The sequence below is a fragment of the Calonectris borealis genome, chromosome 26, assembly GCF_964195595.1.
Source record: "Calonectris borealis chromosome 26, bCalBor7.hap1.2, whole genome shotgun sequence".
Taxonomy (NCBI): Eukaryota; Metazoa; Chordata; class Aves; order Procellariiformes; family Procellariidae; genus Calonectris; species Calonectris borealis.
In genome coordinates this window covers 3,552,829-3,568,583 of record NC_134337.1, presented here as the reverse complement: position 1 = coordinate 3,568,583, position 15,755 = coordinate 3,552,829, and the positions used below count along the sequence as shown (strand labels likewise).

At 54.7% G+C, this 15,755-nt stretch overlaps 1 protein-coding gene across 3 annotated transcripts in view; it reads right to left on the bottom strand.

Moving 5' to 3' along the window:
- Positions 1-14,654, bottom strand: part of FKBP5 (FKBP prolyl isomerase 5) — a 26,944-nt gene extending 12,290 nt beyond the window's left edge. Inside the window, exons 1-4 of one of the 3 annotated variants that reach the window (XM_075174419.1) lie at positions 14,595-14,654; positions 6,052-6,142; positions 5,218-5,306; positions 306-434 (exon numbers count right to left, since the gene is read on the bottom strand). In XM_075174419.1, coding sequence (XP_075030520.1) covers positions 306-410 — 105 coding nt within the window. In that variant the 5' untranslated portion in view covers positions 411-434; positions 5,218-5,306; positions 6,052-6,142; positions 14,595-14,654. Of the gene's footprint in view, positions 1-305; positions 435-5,217; positions 5,307-6,047; positions 6,143-12,408; positions 12,568-14,594 lie in introns of those variants that run through there. The other 2 variants (XM_075174417.1, XM_075174418.1) reach the window with 2 other exon arrangements.
- Between the last annotated feature and the right edge of the window lie 1,101 nt (positions 14,655-15,755).

Genomic DNA, 15,755 nt, shown 5'->3' with positions numbered 1-15,755 from the left:
TGAGTCACACACAAAAATGCTTTGTGGATTTACAGCTAATAATCTGATTAGGAACACAATAGCAGCGAAATTCATTGAGCAGCCTGAATCCATCAGTCTTAAACACCGCCCCATTCTTCTTTATTCCAAGTGATGCTCATCTCCTTTGCCTTTCAAATAATTAAAAAAACCACCAAAAAAAATCAAGTCCTACAGCCCTGGAATTACCACATGACCCCAAGGGCTGGGGACGCAGCCCACTGACACGACCACGCACCCCAAAATACAGAAAGAAAGGCAGGACCCTCCTGGCAGCCCCCCCTCACCTTCAGGACCCCTCGGTCTCGAGCCGGCGTGATGTCCTCCCCGCGCTCGGCGAGAGCCGCCGCCTGCACCTCCCCTTCGCTCTTGGTGGCTTCATCAGTGGTCATGGTCTCCTTGCATAAGCCCTGGACCTGGGGAGACACGGGGTGAACCCCGGCAGGAGGTGGTGTAAGAGGAAAGGGTTAAAGAAAACAAGCAGCTCGCTCTGCTGCGGGGCCGGGGCAGGAAGCTCCGAGCACATCTCGAGCGCGCAGAGCGGAAAATCCCCTTCCCGGGGGCCACCCAGGCTCCGCTGAACCACAGGGCGCAGGAAACCCCGATGGGCGACGCCGGCCGGCCTCACCGCCCGGGGACGGGGGACAGCCCCGCGGCTTCGCCTGGCTGCAGCGATGGGGATGCTCATGGAGCTCCCCAGCCTTCATCTTCAGCCTCCCTGGGTCACCCCGACATTGCTCCGGGAGGGTCCCCAGCAAGAGTTTTACCCAAAAAAGCACCAGCAGGTAACGCAGGTGCCAGCCGACCGACTCCCAGACACCAGGCAAAACGTGGAAACTCATCTCGGGGTGCTGCACCCAAACCACTGGGATCTTCTGCGGTGATGCTCTACCGAGCACCCATTTTGATGCAGGACTAGCACCGAAGCACCTACAGCAGCAGACATCGAGGGCAGTGGCGAAGCCAGGAGAGAGAAAAGTGCTCACGGGCGAGAAGCAAAGGGCTGATGGCCACCAAGCTTCACCCATCCCTTCTGGCTCACGTAGAGGTGGGCACCCCTTGGGTATGGGTGCTAGAAATACGTGCACCAGGCTAGCATTTGCCTTTTGAGTTATTTTATACAGTTCAAGATTATTTTCCACAAGGAATTACCTATTTGTCAGAGACTCTTATTATTCGGAAAGCAGCACCTCCAGCCCAGGCAAACCTTGCCTTCTCTTGCCCACCAAGAACACCCCAAAAAGAGAGAGCAGGCTCCAAGCCTCAGGCAAGCAAAGCATCACCCTGCATGGAAAAACCTGAACGCACAGCAAGCATCTTCTCCAAAAACTAAAGCAAACCCAAGACCAAAAGAATCCCAACTATTTGGGTGGATAAAGAGAAAATTCACAGCAAGACTCTAAGAAATTGGGGGGTTTTGGGACAAATTGCTGGAGCACCACGTTCCCAACGTCACTGCGTGAGCAGCCGAGGTGCCAGAAAAGCCACGTTTTTCGTCAAACCCAGACTTTTTTCCAATGGTGCCTGGTGAAAAGAGAATTGCCTACGGTTTAAAAAAACATATTTCCTGATGATTTCCTTCAGACCGTAAGGCTATTTTGGTAGCCGCACTGCTGCGCGACACGTAATCAAGGAAACATGTGACGGAGAATTAGAAAGCGATGGGTTTTTTAAGACATAAACCAGATCTATTAAAGTCACTCTAATTGCGAAACTTTCCCACAGTCTTTGGTGTGGAAGCTGACGTTAACCAGCAGGAGAAATCAGCCATTCGGGGGATTCAAAAAGAGCAAAAGAAAGGATGTTTTCAGCTCCAAGGGCAGATAAGTCGTGCTGCAAGAAGAATGGAGCTCCTCGCACCCGGGTGGAAAGGGAAGAGCTGGAACCCGGCCCCCCCGGCACAGGAAGCCACCGAGACACAAAGAGCCCTGCGATGGAAGAAGCAAATAGAAAAATACGGGAACTACTGGCTGCAATGCTCAATTATCAGAGTCTTTGGGGTAATAGTCAATGAGATTTTGCATCTGCTTCCTTTCCCCTGCTCTGCTGAGGTTTCAGATGGGAACACCTAAAAAAAGCAACTTTGGTGGTGAGACTCGTCATCTCGCGGGTATTTACACATTGGAAAACATGCCACTGGTTACTTCGGAAGAAATTTTTTATGCTGAGGGTGGTGAAAGACTGGCAGAGGTTGCCCAGAGAGGTGGTCAATGCCCCATCCCTGGGAACATTCCAGGTCAGGTTGGACGGGGCTCTGGGCAACCTGATCTGGTTGAAGATGTCCCTGCCCACGGCAGGGGGTTGGACTGGATGGCCTTTAAAGTCCCTTCCAACCCAAACTGTTCTATGATTCAGGTGCTGCGATGTCTCCAAGCCACCATGCTCCAACGCTGCCCTGCCACCACCGTGGGCCATCCTCTTGGAGATGAGCGAGGAGGCGGTGGTGCCCACCGCGGCACCGCGCGCTGGCTCAGGGCTTCCCGGCACAGATCCTGTGCAGCACCAGCGACGCAGCATCCATACCCCATTTATTAAGGACCGGAAGGAGCCCGAAAAAAGGGGAACAGCTCACAAAAACAGCTTGCAAAAGCTGCACAGCTTAAAAAGACCTCCTGAGGTCCACCAAGCAGCCACCACCGGGATGCAGAAGACGGATGGGGAGGTGCTGGCTCTGGCTCGCCGGTTGCTAAATCCCACCAAGAGACATCTAAAAATACATGATACGCATCCTTCTCATTATTCTTCTACGTAAGCAATTAGTGGAGTCATCCAGGGAAGCTGGCCAAGGCGAGCGGGAGGGGAGACGCTCTGCGTCAGAAGCAGTGGGAGGGATGGAGCCCACAAGGCTGGCTATTAAGATGTGGTCCATGTTATGAAAGAGCTCAAGACTTCTCCGTCCAGCAAAAACGGCTCCAACTAGGTTAGAGAAAAGACCGCGCCGCTCCCGCTTATCTCCGGTTTGGAGCGACAGAAGGAGACCGGCTGGGCTCCAAAATCCCAATTAATTTGAAACAAACAGTTGTAGGGGGAAAAAAAAAAAAAAAAGTATCTGCTACTCCCCGAGATTTAAATACCAGGGAGCCGGGGACTGTGGCCAAGAGCCGTGCAAGCTTGCCGGAGGTATCAGAGCCTGAATCTTCTCGTTGTGGGACCACGTGCGCTCCGGATACAGGGAGGGGATTAATTAATTACCCCATGCAAAAGCCTCCCGGTGTTTCTGACACCCCAAGCAGATCCCGCTCTCCCGTTGTTGTTACCCACAAGCTTAACGTTGTAAGTCTGTAAATGACGCCAAGCTAAACCATCGTCCCTCCTCCAAAAACCCACGCTGCTTCGTTCCCCTGGGATGTAAATACGGATGGGTGGGAGGAGGAGAGAGGGTGGGGAAGGATTAAATCCCCCCCCGGGCTGGGGGTCCTCCTCCACTGAAAGGTGCAACGCATAAGGGCATCGCTGAAAGGCCACCGAGAGGGAAGGGATTTCCACGCACAGAGAGTAAAAGCGCCGGGAAGGTGATTAAAGAAACCCGGAGCACGCCCCAACAAAGGCGCACGCGCGCGACGGGGCGGTTTTGCACCGTTTGAGGCGGTTTTGCACAGCTTGATTCTTCCCATCCTGAAACAAAAGTCCCTTGCAGGAGCCTGTAAACCCCCCAAAAATGCCTCCGCTCGAGCTCCGAGCCCAACACCGGGGTCTGGTCCGTGCCTCCAGCCCCTGCCCGGGCGCTCACGGCTGGGCACGGGGCTGCTCTGCACCCATAGGGACCCAGAGCTGCCACCTCCACCCCCCCCAGGCCCTGCCAAAGGGCAAAGTTATTTCTCAGAGCTAAAGGAAAGAGTTTGGGGTTTTCGCTTGTTTGCTTTTCATCAGTCCCCGCACTACCGGATCATCTGAAAAGTCAGCGTAGCTGTTTAATCTGTAATTTAAGAGCTATAATAAACGAGCTTTAAGATGCAGAGGTTTCGACATCTGGACACAATCTCTCCTTCAAGCGCAACTATTTCAACGTTAATTAATATGAAACACGTTAAAGAGCTTCTAGCTGAGCAAACAAGGAGGCTCGCGAGTTCAGGAGCCTCCTACACGCGCACGACGCGGGCTCCACGCGGACCAGCACATCCCGAGCCACGCGCACGCCTGTCCTCAGCCCCGCTAAATTCATATAAACTCCTCAAATTGCTCAAAAGCAACAACTGCCGCACCTTTCCCTCTCGCAAACCCACCGACTCCCCAAACGCTGCCCTGCTCGCCGGTGCCAGCAGTTGCAAATCTCTTCTCCCTCCCGATGGAGAGCGGCATCGCTGTGATTGATGCTCGTGAGCAAACGAAGCCGTGGTGGATGCTCACGTGCAATTAAGCCACAACCGATGCCCACGTGCAATTAAGCCACAACCGATGCCCACGTGCAATTAAGCCGCCCGCAGCGGGCACAGCCTGCCCAGGCAGAGCACCCACCTGCCCGCCCCGACACAGCCGGGCAGCGCTAAGGCTTTGACCCCCATTTTAGCACCCCCATACAATCAGACAATAATTCAGCTGCTGCTTCAGAAAAATGCGTTCTGTGCTTTTTTTTGTCTATTTTTGTCAAAAGCAGGTACGACAAAAGGCTTTTTTTTTTTTTTCTTCTCCTTTTTAAGCTAGGCAGTAGCTGGTGTCTTCCCCACCTCCTGAGCCCTGCGTGTTTTTCATGCTGCCCGCAAGCGATGCCAGACACACGCTCGTGGAAAACCAGGCAGCCCTGACCTGCAACGGGAGCACCTCGAAGCCCTTTTCCCTTCGCACCCGCCTTTCAAATGCCGATCTTTGCAACCAAAACGCTGCTCCGGGAGGACGCACGCCGTACGACACCGGCACACGCTGCGCAGAAATCCACGCCATAAACCCAAGCCATTTATTTTTACAATCCCCTCTCTGCACAGATGTTGCTATCTTCCAGCCCAGAGAAAAATAAGAAAATTCAGAGCGGGGAATGGGATGCAGATGTCCGACCCCAGGCTGAGGACAGACAGGTATCGCACATGCTAGGGTTTCACCACGCACACGATCCCGAGCCACGTTTCCTAGAAATCGGCATACCAGGAATTTGCCAGCTCCAAATGGAAACTTTACGTCGCAGATCCCTCCCGGAGGCTCACGGGAGGGGAAAGGGAAAGGGCAGGGGGGGAGAGAAAGGCTGGGGAGGGTTTTGAGGGGTCTCACCTTGCCACCATGCGATCGCTGGAGAAGGTTTGAAGGTCCAGGGGGGGTCCTGGGGACCCAGAGACCCGGTGGGGATTTCACACCAATAGCTGGTAAGAAGAGGGGAAAAAAATGTAAAATAAAATAAAAAAAAAAAAAACACAAAAAACCATGTGCTTTATTCTAAAACAGGATTTAAGAAGGGAGAACTGAGACGGCATTTTTAAGCCACAGACCACGCTCCACCATGGTCAGAAAGGGGTGACGAGACCATGGACAAAACCTCCCGTGGCAGCTCCTCTGCTCCCCGCAGCCACGGGGAAGATGCTTTGACTCGCTCTTTCCATAAAACAGTATTTAGCATCTCAACATCAGCTTAAAAAAAAAGCGGGGGGGGGGAAGGCTATATACTGTCCAACTTTTTTTTTTTTTTTTTTTTGACCGTTGCTGAAAGTCAGGATGAAAATTAACAGGATGGAAAAATAAAAGCTGACTGCTCTGGGGTTTGTTTTTAAGACCCACTTAGCACAAAGCGCTTTCACTTCCATGGCACCGCAACAGCCCTAAAAGCCTCGGATTGCAACACGGGAGGGAATTTCTTTAAAATGCAAAGGTCAGGCTAAAAAGCAGCGAATCTAAATGCTCAGGGGAGAGATGCGGGGCCCCAAATCCTGGCCAGCAGCCCCCCAAAGTCCAGGCAGCAGCCCAGGGATGCACCTCCATCCCCAGCACACCCAACAGATAACGAAGAACGACCCAATTAACGCAGCAGCTGGGTTCTCTCCACCGTCCCACCACGGTTTCGTTTCCCCCTTGATCGAGAAAAGTATTTTTGCTAATAAAATACCTACTTACTGAGCGAACTGTGCCCGTGCAGCAGGAGAAGGAAGACCGGAGCAGCGATTTTCCCTGGACGAGGGTGTTTTAAGACGCCTGCAACACCAGCCTGTGGAGCAGAGACCCAGGGAGGTGGCGTTTGAGTTGGTAATAAATTAAAATTGGGATTTTTGAGAAAATATGACCTTCTTAAGCCTGACAAGGCAGCTCCACGTAATCCTCGGCTCCATCCCGACACGTAAGGATGCATCCAGACCTCGAGTGCCATTTCTCACACTTGTACATCATAGCTTGAATTAAAAATTAATTTTTTTTTTTTTAAAAAAACCTGGCCACTTAACTTTCCTCCCCCTCCTTTAAAATAAACAGGGAAGCCATAAAATTTAAATTATCCTTAGCTGAATAAGACTCACATGGATTGATTTACTTCCTAGCGTGCACGTTGTGCAAGCAGCTAACATCCCGGCGGGCCAGTCATGGCAACTTTTATTCAAACAAAAAAAAAAAAAACCAAAAAACAAAACACAAACAGAGCTGCTTTAATTGCCCAGCACCCTGACGAACCTCCATCGCACCCAGGGTGAACCGTGACTCACCGGGGACCCAAGCAAACTCCCTGGTCTCCTTTATCCACAACCGATCGCTGCTCCAGGGTTAACTCCTTCTGCCCACGGAGACGCCGGTACCCCCCCAGCATCCCCCCCCGAGCATCCCCTGCATCCCGGTGCCACCCACCCCATAGCCTCGCATCCCCTCCCGGCACGGGACACCCCGGAGAGGGATGCGGTCACCTTTATCCCAATCCACCTCCCGAGGACCAGAGGGAATCGGTGTTACAGCAGCAAAGGGAGGTTTTTAAGCAATTAAGAGAATAACGAAGGGAGAAAAGGAAACTCCTGCATGCAGCTAACTTAAATACAACGATATGTGTTCCCGTCACACTTGCTTAATCATTTTGTCTAATATTCTGAAGCGGTTTTAGTTAAGATCCAAGTCGTAACTAATTTTTTTTCTCTCTTTTTTTTTTTTTTTTTTTTTTTTTAAAGTATGTTGAATAAGAGGCTGCCCTCAAGTTTCAGCTGCAGCGAGAGGAAAAGTGAGCAGGACAGCTCGCTGCTCCCTGCCAGAATAAATATTTCAACAGAAGGCAAGATGTATTCAGCCTGTCTGCATCCCCCGGGAGCGAGGCGAGCGCACCCACACCAGTGACACGCAAAAGACTTTCAGAAAGGGGTTTGTTTTTTTTTCTCTCCCCCAGTTTACAATATAAACCCATTAAAAATAACCTGGCTCTTTTGCCGGTTATCTAGCAAGGCACCAGCGAGGAAATGCTTGCTCGGTGGTTTTTCCAGGTTGCTTCAAAGTAAGAAATCACAGGGATAAAGCTTTGGACTCGCCCCTCTTGCGAGCATCCCACCAGCAGCCTGCGGTCCATCCCCTCCAGCACCGGTACCCAGAGACACAACGCCCTCCGCTTTCATGTGAAATGGGAAGAAAAAAGAAAAAAAAAGCAATATACATATTTCCCCCCCCGCCCCCTTTATTCCAAAAGACAAACGTATACTGGGGAAAGCAAAAGCCGTAAACATTTACGGGTTATTGCTCTTCCAACGGGAGAAGGTGCCAGGGATGGGATGCGGTCGAGGATTTTACACACTGATGCTTCGGGGCTCGTACCCCACCTGCCCCCAAAGCCATCCCCAGCCCCAACGAGGATTTCAGCTGCTCCCACCACAAAAATCACAACAAGCCTCTGCCACAAGCGGCACATCCCAAAAATACCGGAAAAAAACCAGAAATATCGGAGCCGGCAGCGAAGCCTCTGCTCCCCATCAGCAGGGAGAGGCACCAGCCCGCACCCACCCCGCCCCTGGACGGGCTGACACAGCTTCGGATGATGGCAAAAAATATCCAAATAATAACAATGAGTGTATAAAGAGCTGTTCCACACCTGCCTGAGCTTCCCGGGAGACGGCTGCCAGAGGGACCGAGCGCAGCATCCTAAGAAGCTCAGTGGCCGTTATATACGGACACTCACGTAACAGCAGGGAATGCAATTTCCTAATGCTTTCATAAATTAGAATTATGTAACTGGAAGGGGGGGGGAAATACAATAATATAGCCAAGCAGGTTATATAAACCACCTTTAAAAAGCGAGAAAGTACTTGACATCCCACTACCCACTCCTTGGCACCCTCTAACTGGGTATTTTGCCATCGAAAATGAGCAAGCTCCTTTCATCGCGTCTTCTCCCCTGGTCAAAACAACCAGGGAGAACAGACCCAGCCAGGTTTTTTGGGACACTGGAAAAAAATATTCCACCTCTGGCTATTAAATGGGAAGTTCCCCTCCCCGTACAGCACATCCCGGTAAAGCTCGACCCCCTCCCCGGGCGGCTCGGAGCATCCTCCTGGCAGCAGCCACGCCAACGCTGAGCAAATCCCATGTTAAGAGACAGCTTGGGGGAAATAAAATAAATACAAAATGGGAATAAACAAGAAACGCCTTGTTTGCCAATTCTGCTCCAATTTAGCCTTTTCTCCAGAACAAATCTGACAATTAAAGTTGGATTTATTGATTTTTTTTTTTTTTTTTTTTTAATTTCTAAAAGCATCTCATTGCTTGCAACAGATTTAGGAGTTTCTCCAACAAACTTTCAGCCAGGTGACCCTAACCCGCAGCACCCCCCCGGCACTGCAAACGCTGTTATTTCATCATTTAATCCCCCCCCGTACAAGGGCTCGGCAGCATCTTGAGAGCCCTGGTGCCAAATTCCAGGAAGGGGGGGGATCCCCAACTCGGCATCCGGCATTGCCGCCGGCAGCGCGGCGCACCCAAAAATAACCCGACGCCCGAGACCTTTTTTGAAGCCACGTGTGTGGACCGATGGTCTATAAATGCCGAATTATATCGGGCAAACGGCAATTCCCGGCATGTTGTGAAACACCAGCCTGTTCCCGCGGCAAATCGGGATTTCTTGGAGAGGACAAAGAAACGCCACGAGCGGCCAACCCATCGGCGGGGGGATGCGGGGGGCTGCCGAGGATGCTGCGGCTTTGGGGACGATGCTGCACCGCTGCCGGGTCACCCTCGTCCCTGCCCGCCCGGAGGAGCAGCAACACGCATGTACCAACTGTGCACACGCGTGTGCGCGCACACACGCGTGTGCGTGGCTCGAGGAGGAGGAGGGAGCCCGGGCTCCCCGCCGGGACGGGGGTGGCATCCCAGGGATGCTGCTGTTTGCGAGGCGGTGCCTCCCAGGGCTCCTTTTATCGAATTAAGTGATTAAATTTAACAGAAATCAAAAAGTACTTGAAGTGCAAATACTTTTAGTGAGGCTGATTTTCTGAGAGCAAATACTACTATTTATGAAGACGGGACATCACAAGCAGAAGATGATTTAATTGCAGCCCCTCATCATCCCACCCCGTCACTTCCGACGGTTACTTTACCACCATTTCCCTCATTTTCCAATACACTCGCTTGCAAAATCAGAAATCCTTATTCCAGTCGCGATTACTGATTACAGAAAAAGTTCGTCGCCTCCATGACAAACAAGTTACGTGAACAACTCATACGTTAGAGCACTCGTGGCCATTTCTTCACGCCCACAAATGTACAGCATTAAAATAAAAAAACCCTTGCTAAGTAATTTATTATTTCCCTGTGATACGCATGAGATTGGTACGAGCTCCGCAGCTCCCTCAAGGGGCTGTAACAACTTTATATAAATATATATAACTGAGAGCGAATATGAAATAAAATATTAAATGGTATAAAAGTAGAAATAACTGAGAAGAAATTATTCTCCAAATATTTTACAGAATATTTTTCCCCCTGAGCCAGCCCGGAGAGCCCCAGTTGAACGGACGGGGGTTTGTCTGGGTGCTGAGCATCTCGAGCCTTTCAGCAAACTTTCTCCTTCTACAAGCCGGTAATTAAAACACGCCTAATTACACAGCAGTGATGTTCCTGAAGGACGCAGTTTGGTTTTTACTCAGGAATTGTCCTTATTTTCTGGCTTGTCCCAGCAGGGAGATGCTCTAACAGCGCTGGGAAAGGACCTCAACAGAATTCAAGCGTGTGCTGGGCAAACACAGCCTGGGGAAGCGACGATTATTTGATTTTATTTTTTTAAAAATGAAGGAAAAAAATAATTACACAAGCTGTGATCCCGGCAGACACCTCTGCTCCGGGCAGGATGGGCATGGCGAGCAGCCCGCACGCTGCCAGCCTCCCCCCCCGAGCCCCCTCCAGCACCGGTCCCGCTCCGTCTTCCAAGCCCAAAACCACAAGAGAGGCCACGTGCCGTCGTCCCTCCCAGCGAGTTTTGGCAGAAGCGGTAACTTCTCCACCAATTCCCCAGAAATCTGCTTTTTTTTCCTCACACCATTGCGTATCTTCTCCAGCACAAGCCTCGCCTGTATCCCCCCAAACCCCCCAAGACGTCCCCGGCCCCCCCTTCCTCCACCAGCACCCCATCACCTCTGGCTCCCGCGAGCACCCAGCTCCATCGCACCCTCGCCTTCCTCCTCCTGCGTCGCACAGGTTGCCGTCATCACCCAGCACGCCGCCGGGCCGAGGACCAGCACCCCACCGAGGGACCCCAGCACCCCACCGAGGGACCCCAGCACCCCCACCTTTGGGCTACGAAACTCTCAGCACCACTGAGGAGTTATTCGTGCCCAGCCCCACGCTCCCAGTTAACCCCTTGCCAGCGGCGGCCGTCGTTCCCTCTACTTCAGTGGTGTTTCTGGCCCCCCACCCCCCCCCAGTTTGTCCCCTCTCTTGGGGACCAGGTTGGAAATAAAACCGGAGCATCTCTGAGTCGCAGCATCGCCGCCTGACCCAAACCCTCCGCACCTCCGGGAAAACATCCCATAAAAGCCAGATACAGACTCTGTCGGATGGATTTAATGATTTTCTTCCCCCCCCAGCCCCTCGCAGGGCAGGGAAGAGCGGGGAAGAGGGACCTGACTTTTAAAGGAAGGAACGATTTGTGCCTTCAATTTTTTTTTTGTTTTAATTTGTAATCCCAGTTTCCAGGCTGGATTTGATGCCCCAATGACGTCCCAAATCCACCTCAACGGCTTAATAGCTCGTTACGGAGAGCCCCCATTTAAACCCTACTTTTAAAACCCTGAACTATCAGCTCCTGGCTTTTTTTTTTTTTTTTTTTTTTTTCATTTTTCAAGGTTTTTTTTTCCACCGGCAGCGGCACGGCCCCATTTCCTCAGCACGACGGCACAGCGAGGACAGAAACACGGCTGCAGCATCGGAGCCTCGGCTGGAAACCGCCGGCCAGGGACGCGCCGATGCCGGACGTATCCCCCACGAGCTCTTATAGCTCATCGCGTAAAACGCTCTCTCCTGATAAGAACAAGCTCACCCGAAAAACAGACGCTTTGAAAGAGGTTTTGTGCCCAGAGAGGAGGGAAAAATAGCAGAAGCTTAAAAAAATATTCACGTTTACCTTGTGCAATCACTGATACCTAGTGCCAATGAAACTATATGTTTATGCGTACACCCTATAGGGTATTTTTGGAGGCGGCATTAGGGGAAACGTCACAGCTGAGCCCAGGGGCCTCGTTTTGTGAGGGGAAGTGGGAAAAAGAAAAACCCCCTCCCTCGAGCTCCGTCCCGCTGGCACAAACGGCAGGACACCGACCCCCGCCCGGTGTGACCCCATCCCGCCAATGCCACCTTGTCCCCATCCCAGTGCATCCCAGTGTCCCCAGCAACGCTCGGGCACCTCTGTATTAACTCCCCCCGGACATCCCCTGCGCTGAGGGGGGGGTCTATGGGGTGGGGACCCCCATCCTATCCTCACCCCCCAGCAACAGCTGGGGGCACCATCCCCTTCCCCACACGACTCCCCAGCCCCACGCAGGACGCCAGGGCCCCCCCATGCAGCCCCAGGCAGGGTCCATCAGCCCCACGCACGCCTCTTCCCAACCCCATACTGCCCCACGCTACCCCCCGCAGACCTACGGTATTTCTCCAGCCCCACACAGACTTCTCGCAGAACCACGCAGCCCCACGCAGGGCACCCCAGACCCACGCAAGGCACCCCCGAGCCTCCCCCCAGCCCCACGCAGACGCCCCTAGCCCCACAAAGGGCTCCCCCCGGCCCCACGCAGGGCGCCACGCAGGGACACCCGCCCCAAGACTTCCTGCAAAACCACACAGCCCCACGCAGGGCACCCCAGACCCCCAGCCCCACGTAGGGCACGCCCAAGCCTCCTCCCAGCCCCACGCAGACGCCCCCAGGCCCACGAAGGGCTCCTCCCAGCCCCACGGAGTGCCCATGCAGACGCCCCCAGGCCCACGCAGGGCTCGCCCCAGCCCCACGCAGGGACCCACGCACGGACCCACCTGCCGCCGCCCCACGCTCCGCCGCCGCCCGGCTCCGAGTGGCACCGCGCGTCCGCGCCGGCCGAGTCTCCCCGGCCGCCACGCCACGCCCCTCCGCCCGCGTTCCATTGGCCGCTCAGCCTGCCCGTCTGGGCGAAGGCGCCCGCATCGCCTTCTCATTGGCTCGGGTAGCAGCGGTATGCAAATCAGAACGTTCTCCACGCCCCTGGCGGGCCGGCCCGGCTCCACCCGCCCCGCCCCGCGCACTTGCCGGGGGCAGCGGCCGCGAAGCCGGGCAGGAACCGGGGCGGGGGGCCCGGCCCCGTGCAGTGTCCCTGGGGGGTCCCCGGGGGGTCCCCGGCCCCGTGCAATGCCCCAGGGGCGTTCCCAGCCCCGTGCGATGTCCCGAGGGGGGGCCTGGCCCCGTGCAATGCTCCGGGGGGGCCAGACCTGTGCAATGCCACGGGGGGGGGCCCGGCCCCGTGCAATGCCCCGGGTGGGTCCCAGCCCCGTGCAATGCCCCGGGGGGTATCCACACCCATGCAATGCCCCGGGGGGGTCCCCAGCCCCGTGCAATGCCCCGGGGGGTATCCAGCCCCGTGCAATGCCCCGGGGGGGGTCCCAGCCCCGTGCAATGCCCCGGGGGGTATCCACACCCATGCAATGCCCCGGGGGGGTCCCCAGTCCCGTGCAATGCCCAGGGGGATGCTCGGCCCAGTACAAAGCCCCGGGGAGGGGGTCAGCCCAACGCAGTGCTCTAAGGACACCTCGGCCCCATGCAGTGCTCCAGGGTTCCCCCAGCCCTCAGCAGCGCACCTTGGGGGTGGGGGGTTAGGGGGCAGCTTCGTGCAACCCCCCCAAAGGCACCCCAGCCCCAGACGACCAACCAGCCCCATGCAATACCCTAGAGGTGCCCCAGCCCCGTGCAACGCCCCACGGGTACCCCCAATCCCGTGCAACCTCCTCGGGATTTGTTAAGGGAAATATTGCCCTAGAAAGCAAATAATCTCCCACAGCTGGGGACAGGGAGGCACGGGTTTGGAGGACACACCGGCTGCTGGGCCACACAGAAATGTTCCCGTTCAGTATGAAGGAGATAAGATTTTTCTTAATAAATACCCTCCGAGATTAGAAATAACGTACCTTTGCAATTAAACATCCGATCGCTGCTCGTGCACGTTCAGCTAATTGCAGCGGAGAGGGGCAAAAAAAGCTGGAGGGATGGATCACGGGGCAGATTTAAAATGTGGCATCGCTGCGTATTTTTATAAAGTGTTCATTTTTACCAGGCTTGTGTTGGAGCTGGTGCCTGCGGCTCCCAACCTGCACCCCAGTTCCCAAGTGTTGATCCAGCAAACTCCCCAGGGCTGGGCTTAGGGCAGCGCTGCCTTTACGGATACTTGCTCGCAGGTCTGCTCTTTGATGCCGAGTTTAATTTTCCCAGCTTTAATTTAGACAGTGATGGCACTCATTGGAAATCCGGAGTTAAAATTAAAGCCCACTTTAGAAAAAAAAGATTTATTTTCACGACGTTTCATTTTTCCCTCTCTAAAATAACCCAGGTGAATCTTGCATTTTAATTTTAAACATTTCCCGCCCGGCCTCCGAGAGCTTTAAATTTCCATTTACCAAAGAAATGTTGTGAGTTTCTGATATCGGGAAACCCCGCAGCTTAATTTCATGCAGGGCCCTTAGATAACACCCAAGCCCTGACAAATCCCATGGGGCCAACAGCAGCGGTGGGGGGTCCAGCCCGGTTTGCTCTTGCACCACAAAAATGGTAAATTGGTTTGTTTGCATAGAAAAATAAAAGCAAAATAGGATGGGAAAAAAGCACCAGAGTGGTTTTTTTAAAAGACACCTTCCAAATCACCGCGATACCGGCGCTGGACCCACCCGGCTCACTCCGCTTTCTTGGGTGGTGGGATGCCCGAACCCCCCGCTCCGGTGCCGGGGTCTGCCCCGTCCCCCCCATCCCTGTAACACAACCTGGAGGAAATCTGCTCCATAAATAATCCCGGCCGGCTTCGGGGCGGCTGCCAGGGGCACTGCTTGTTCCCCCTCGCCATCCAGCTGGCCGCACATGTCCTGCCCCAACCCTGCACCCACCACGCGGCCGTCACCCGGCCCCGAAAGGATGGGGGGTCCGGGGGAAAGCCTTGCCCCACACCGGAACCGGGGAGCAAAGCCCACAGCCCCCCCCTCACCGGTGATGTCCTTCCTCCTGCTAGCCCCCAAGCACCTTGTGTGATGTGAGAGCGGCGGTTCCTGAAAAAGAAAGAAAAAAAAAATTAAAATAAAATAGGGGATATTTTTATTCATCCTTGTCTTCTGCTAAAAATAACCGGCGTTAATCTGCGTTGAGAGCGCGGGGAGGAGAGGCGTCCCTCCGCCTCGGCTTCACATCTAAAAGACGCATCAGTGAATCTCTCGAGCGCGTTGGAGAGCAGAGGAAATGGGTTTTCTCCTGGTTTCCTTCTGCGTGTGACAGCACAAATCGATGGCCCCGGGTGCAAATCGATGGCCCCGAGCAGGAGACCTGCGTGTCATGCTCCCCCCTCCCGGGGGAACCGAATCCATCCTTCCCCCTGGTACCCACACACCCGCCCGCTGCCCATTTTGGGGAGCAAAGCAGCTTTTTGCAGCCTGGCGATGCCATGGCCTCACCCCTCTGCACCCCCCCAGCACATGCACCCCTCCAAGGGCCCGGTTTGTCCCCCGGGGTGGGGGGTGCAGCATGGCGGAAGCCCGGCAGCGTGGTCACGGGGAGCTGGGTGTTTACGGGAGGTGCAGCCGGGTGTTGCACAACAGGCAGCAGAGTACAGGAGTACACCGTGTCCTCGCCGCCGGCCATAGGTGCAGCTGCACCGGCGGCAGGGGCGGACGGTGGGGACATGGGGACATGGAGGTGGGGGGGGGCAGCAGGGCAAGACCACCCGCTTGGCATGGGGATGCTTGAGCCAGGGGGTGCAAAGCAGCCGGCAAGCTGCTTTCTGCAGGTAACCCCCCCCCAAATCTTCCTACCGGAGAGGCTGCGGGAGGGATGCTGGGTGTCATCGTGGGGTCTGGCCGGCGGTGAGTGGCCGGATCCAGCCCAGGGTGATCCCTCCTCCAGCTGCGACCCCCCTCTCTTTGCTCGGACTCACGGCTCCTGCAATGAATTTTTACCAGCAGAGAGGCCGAGGCATCCCCGGCACGCGGGGGGACCCCCAGAGCAGCCCCTGCTCCATCGCAGGCCTGATCCTGCCCCGTCCCCCAGCGTGGCCAGGGCTGGCCCTTTCCCCATGCATTTCCAATCCATAAATTTCCGGGTTGCGATCCGAACGCCGGCCCCTGTTGCAAAAAACCTGATGCAAGCAGACGGGGGG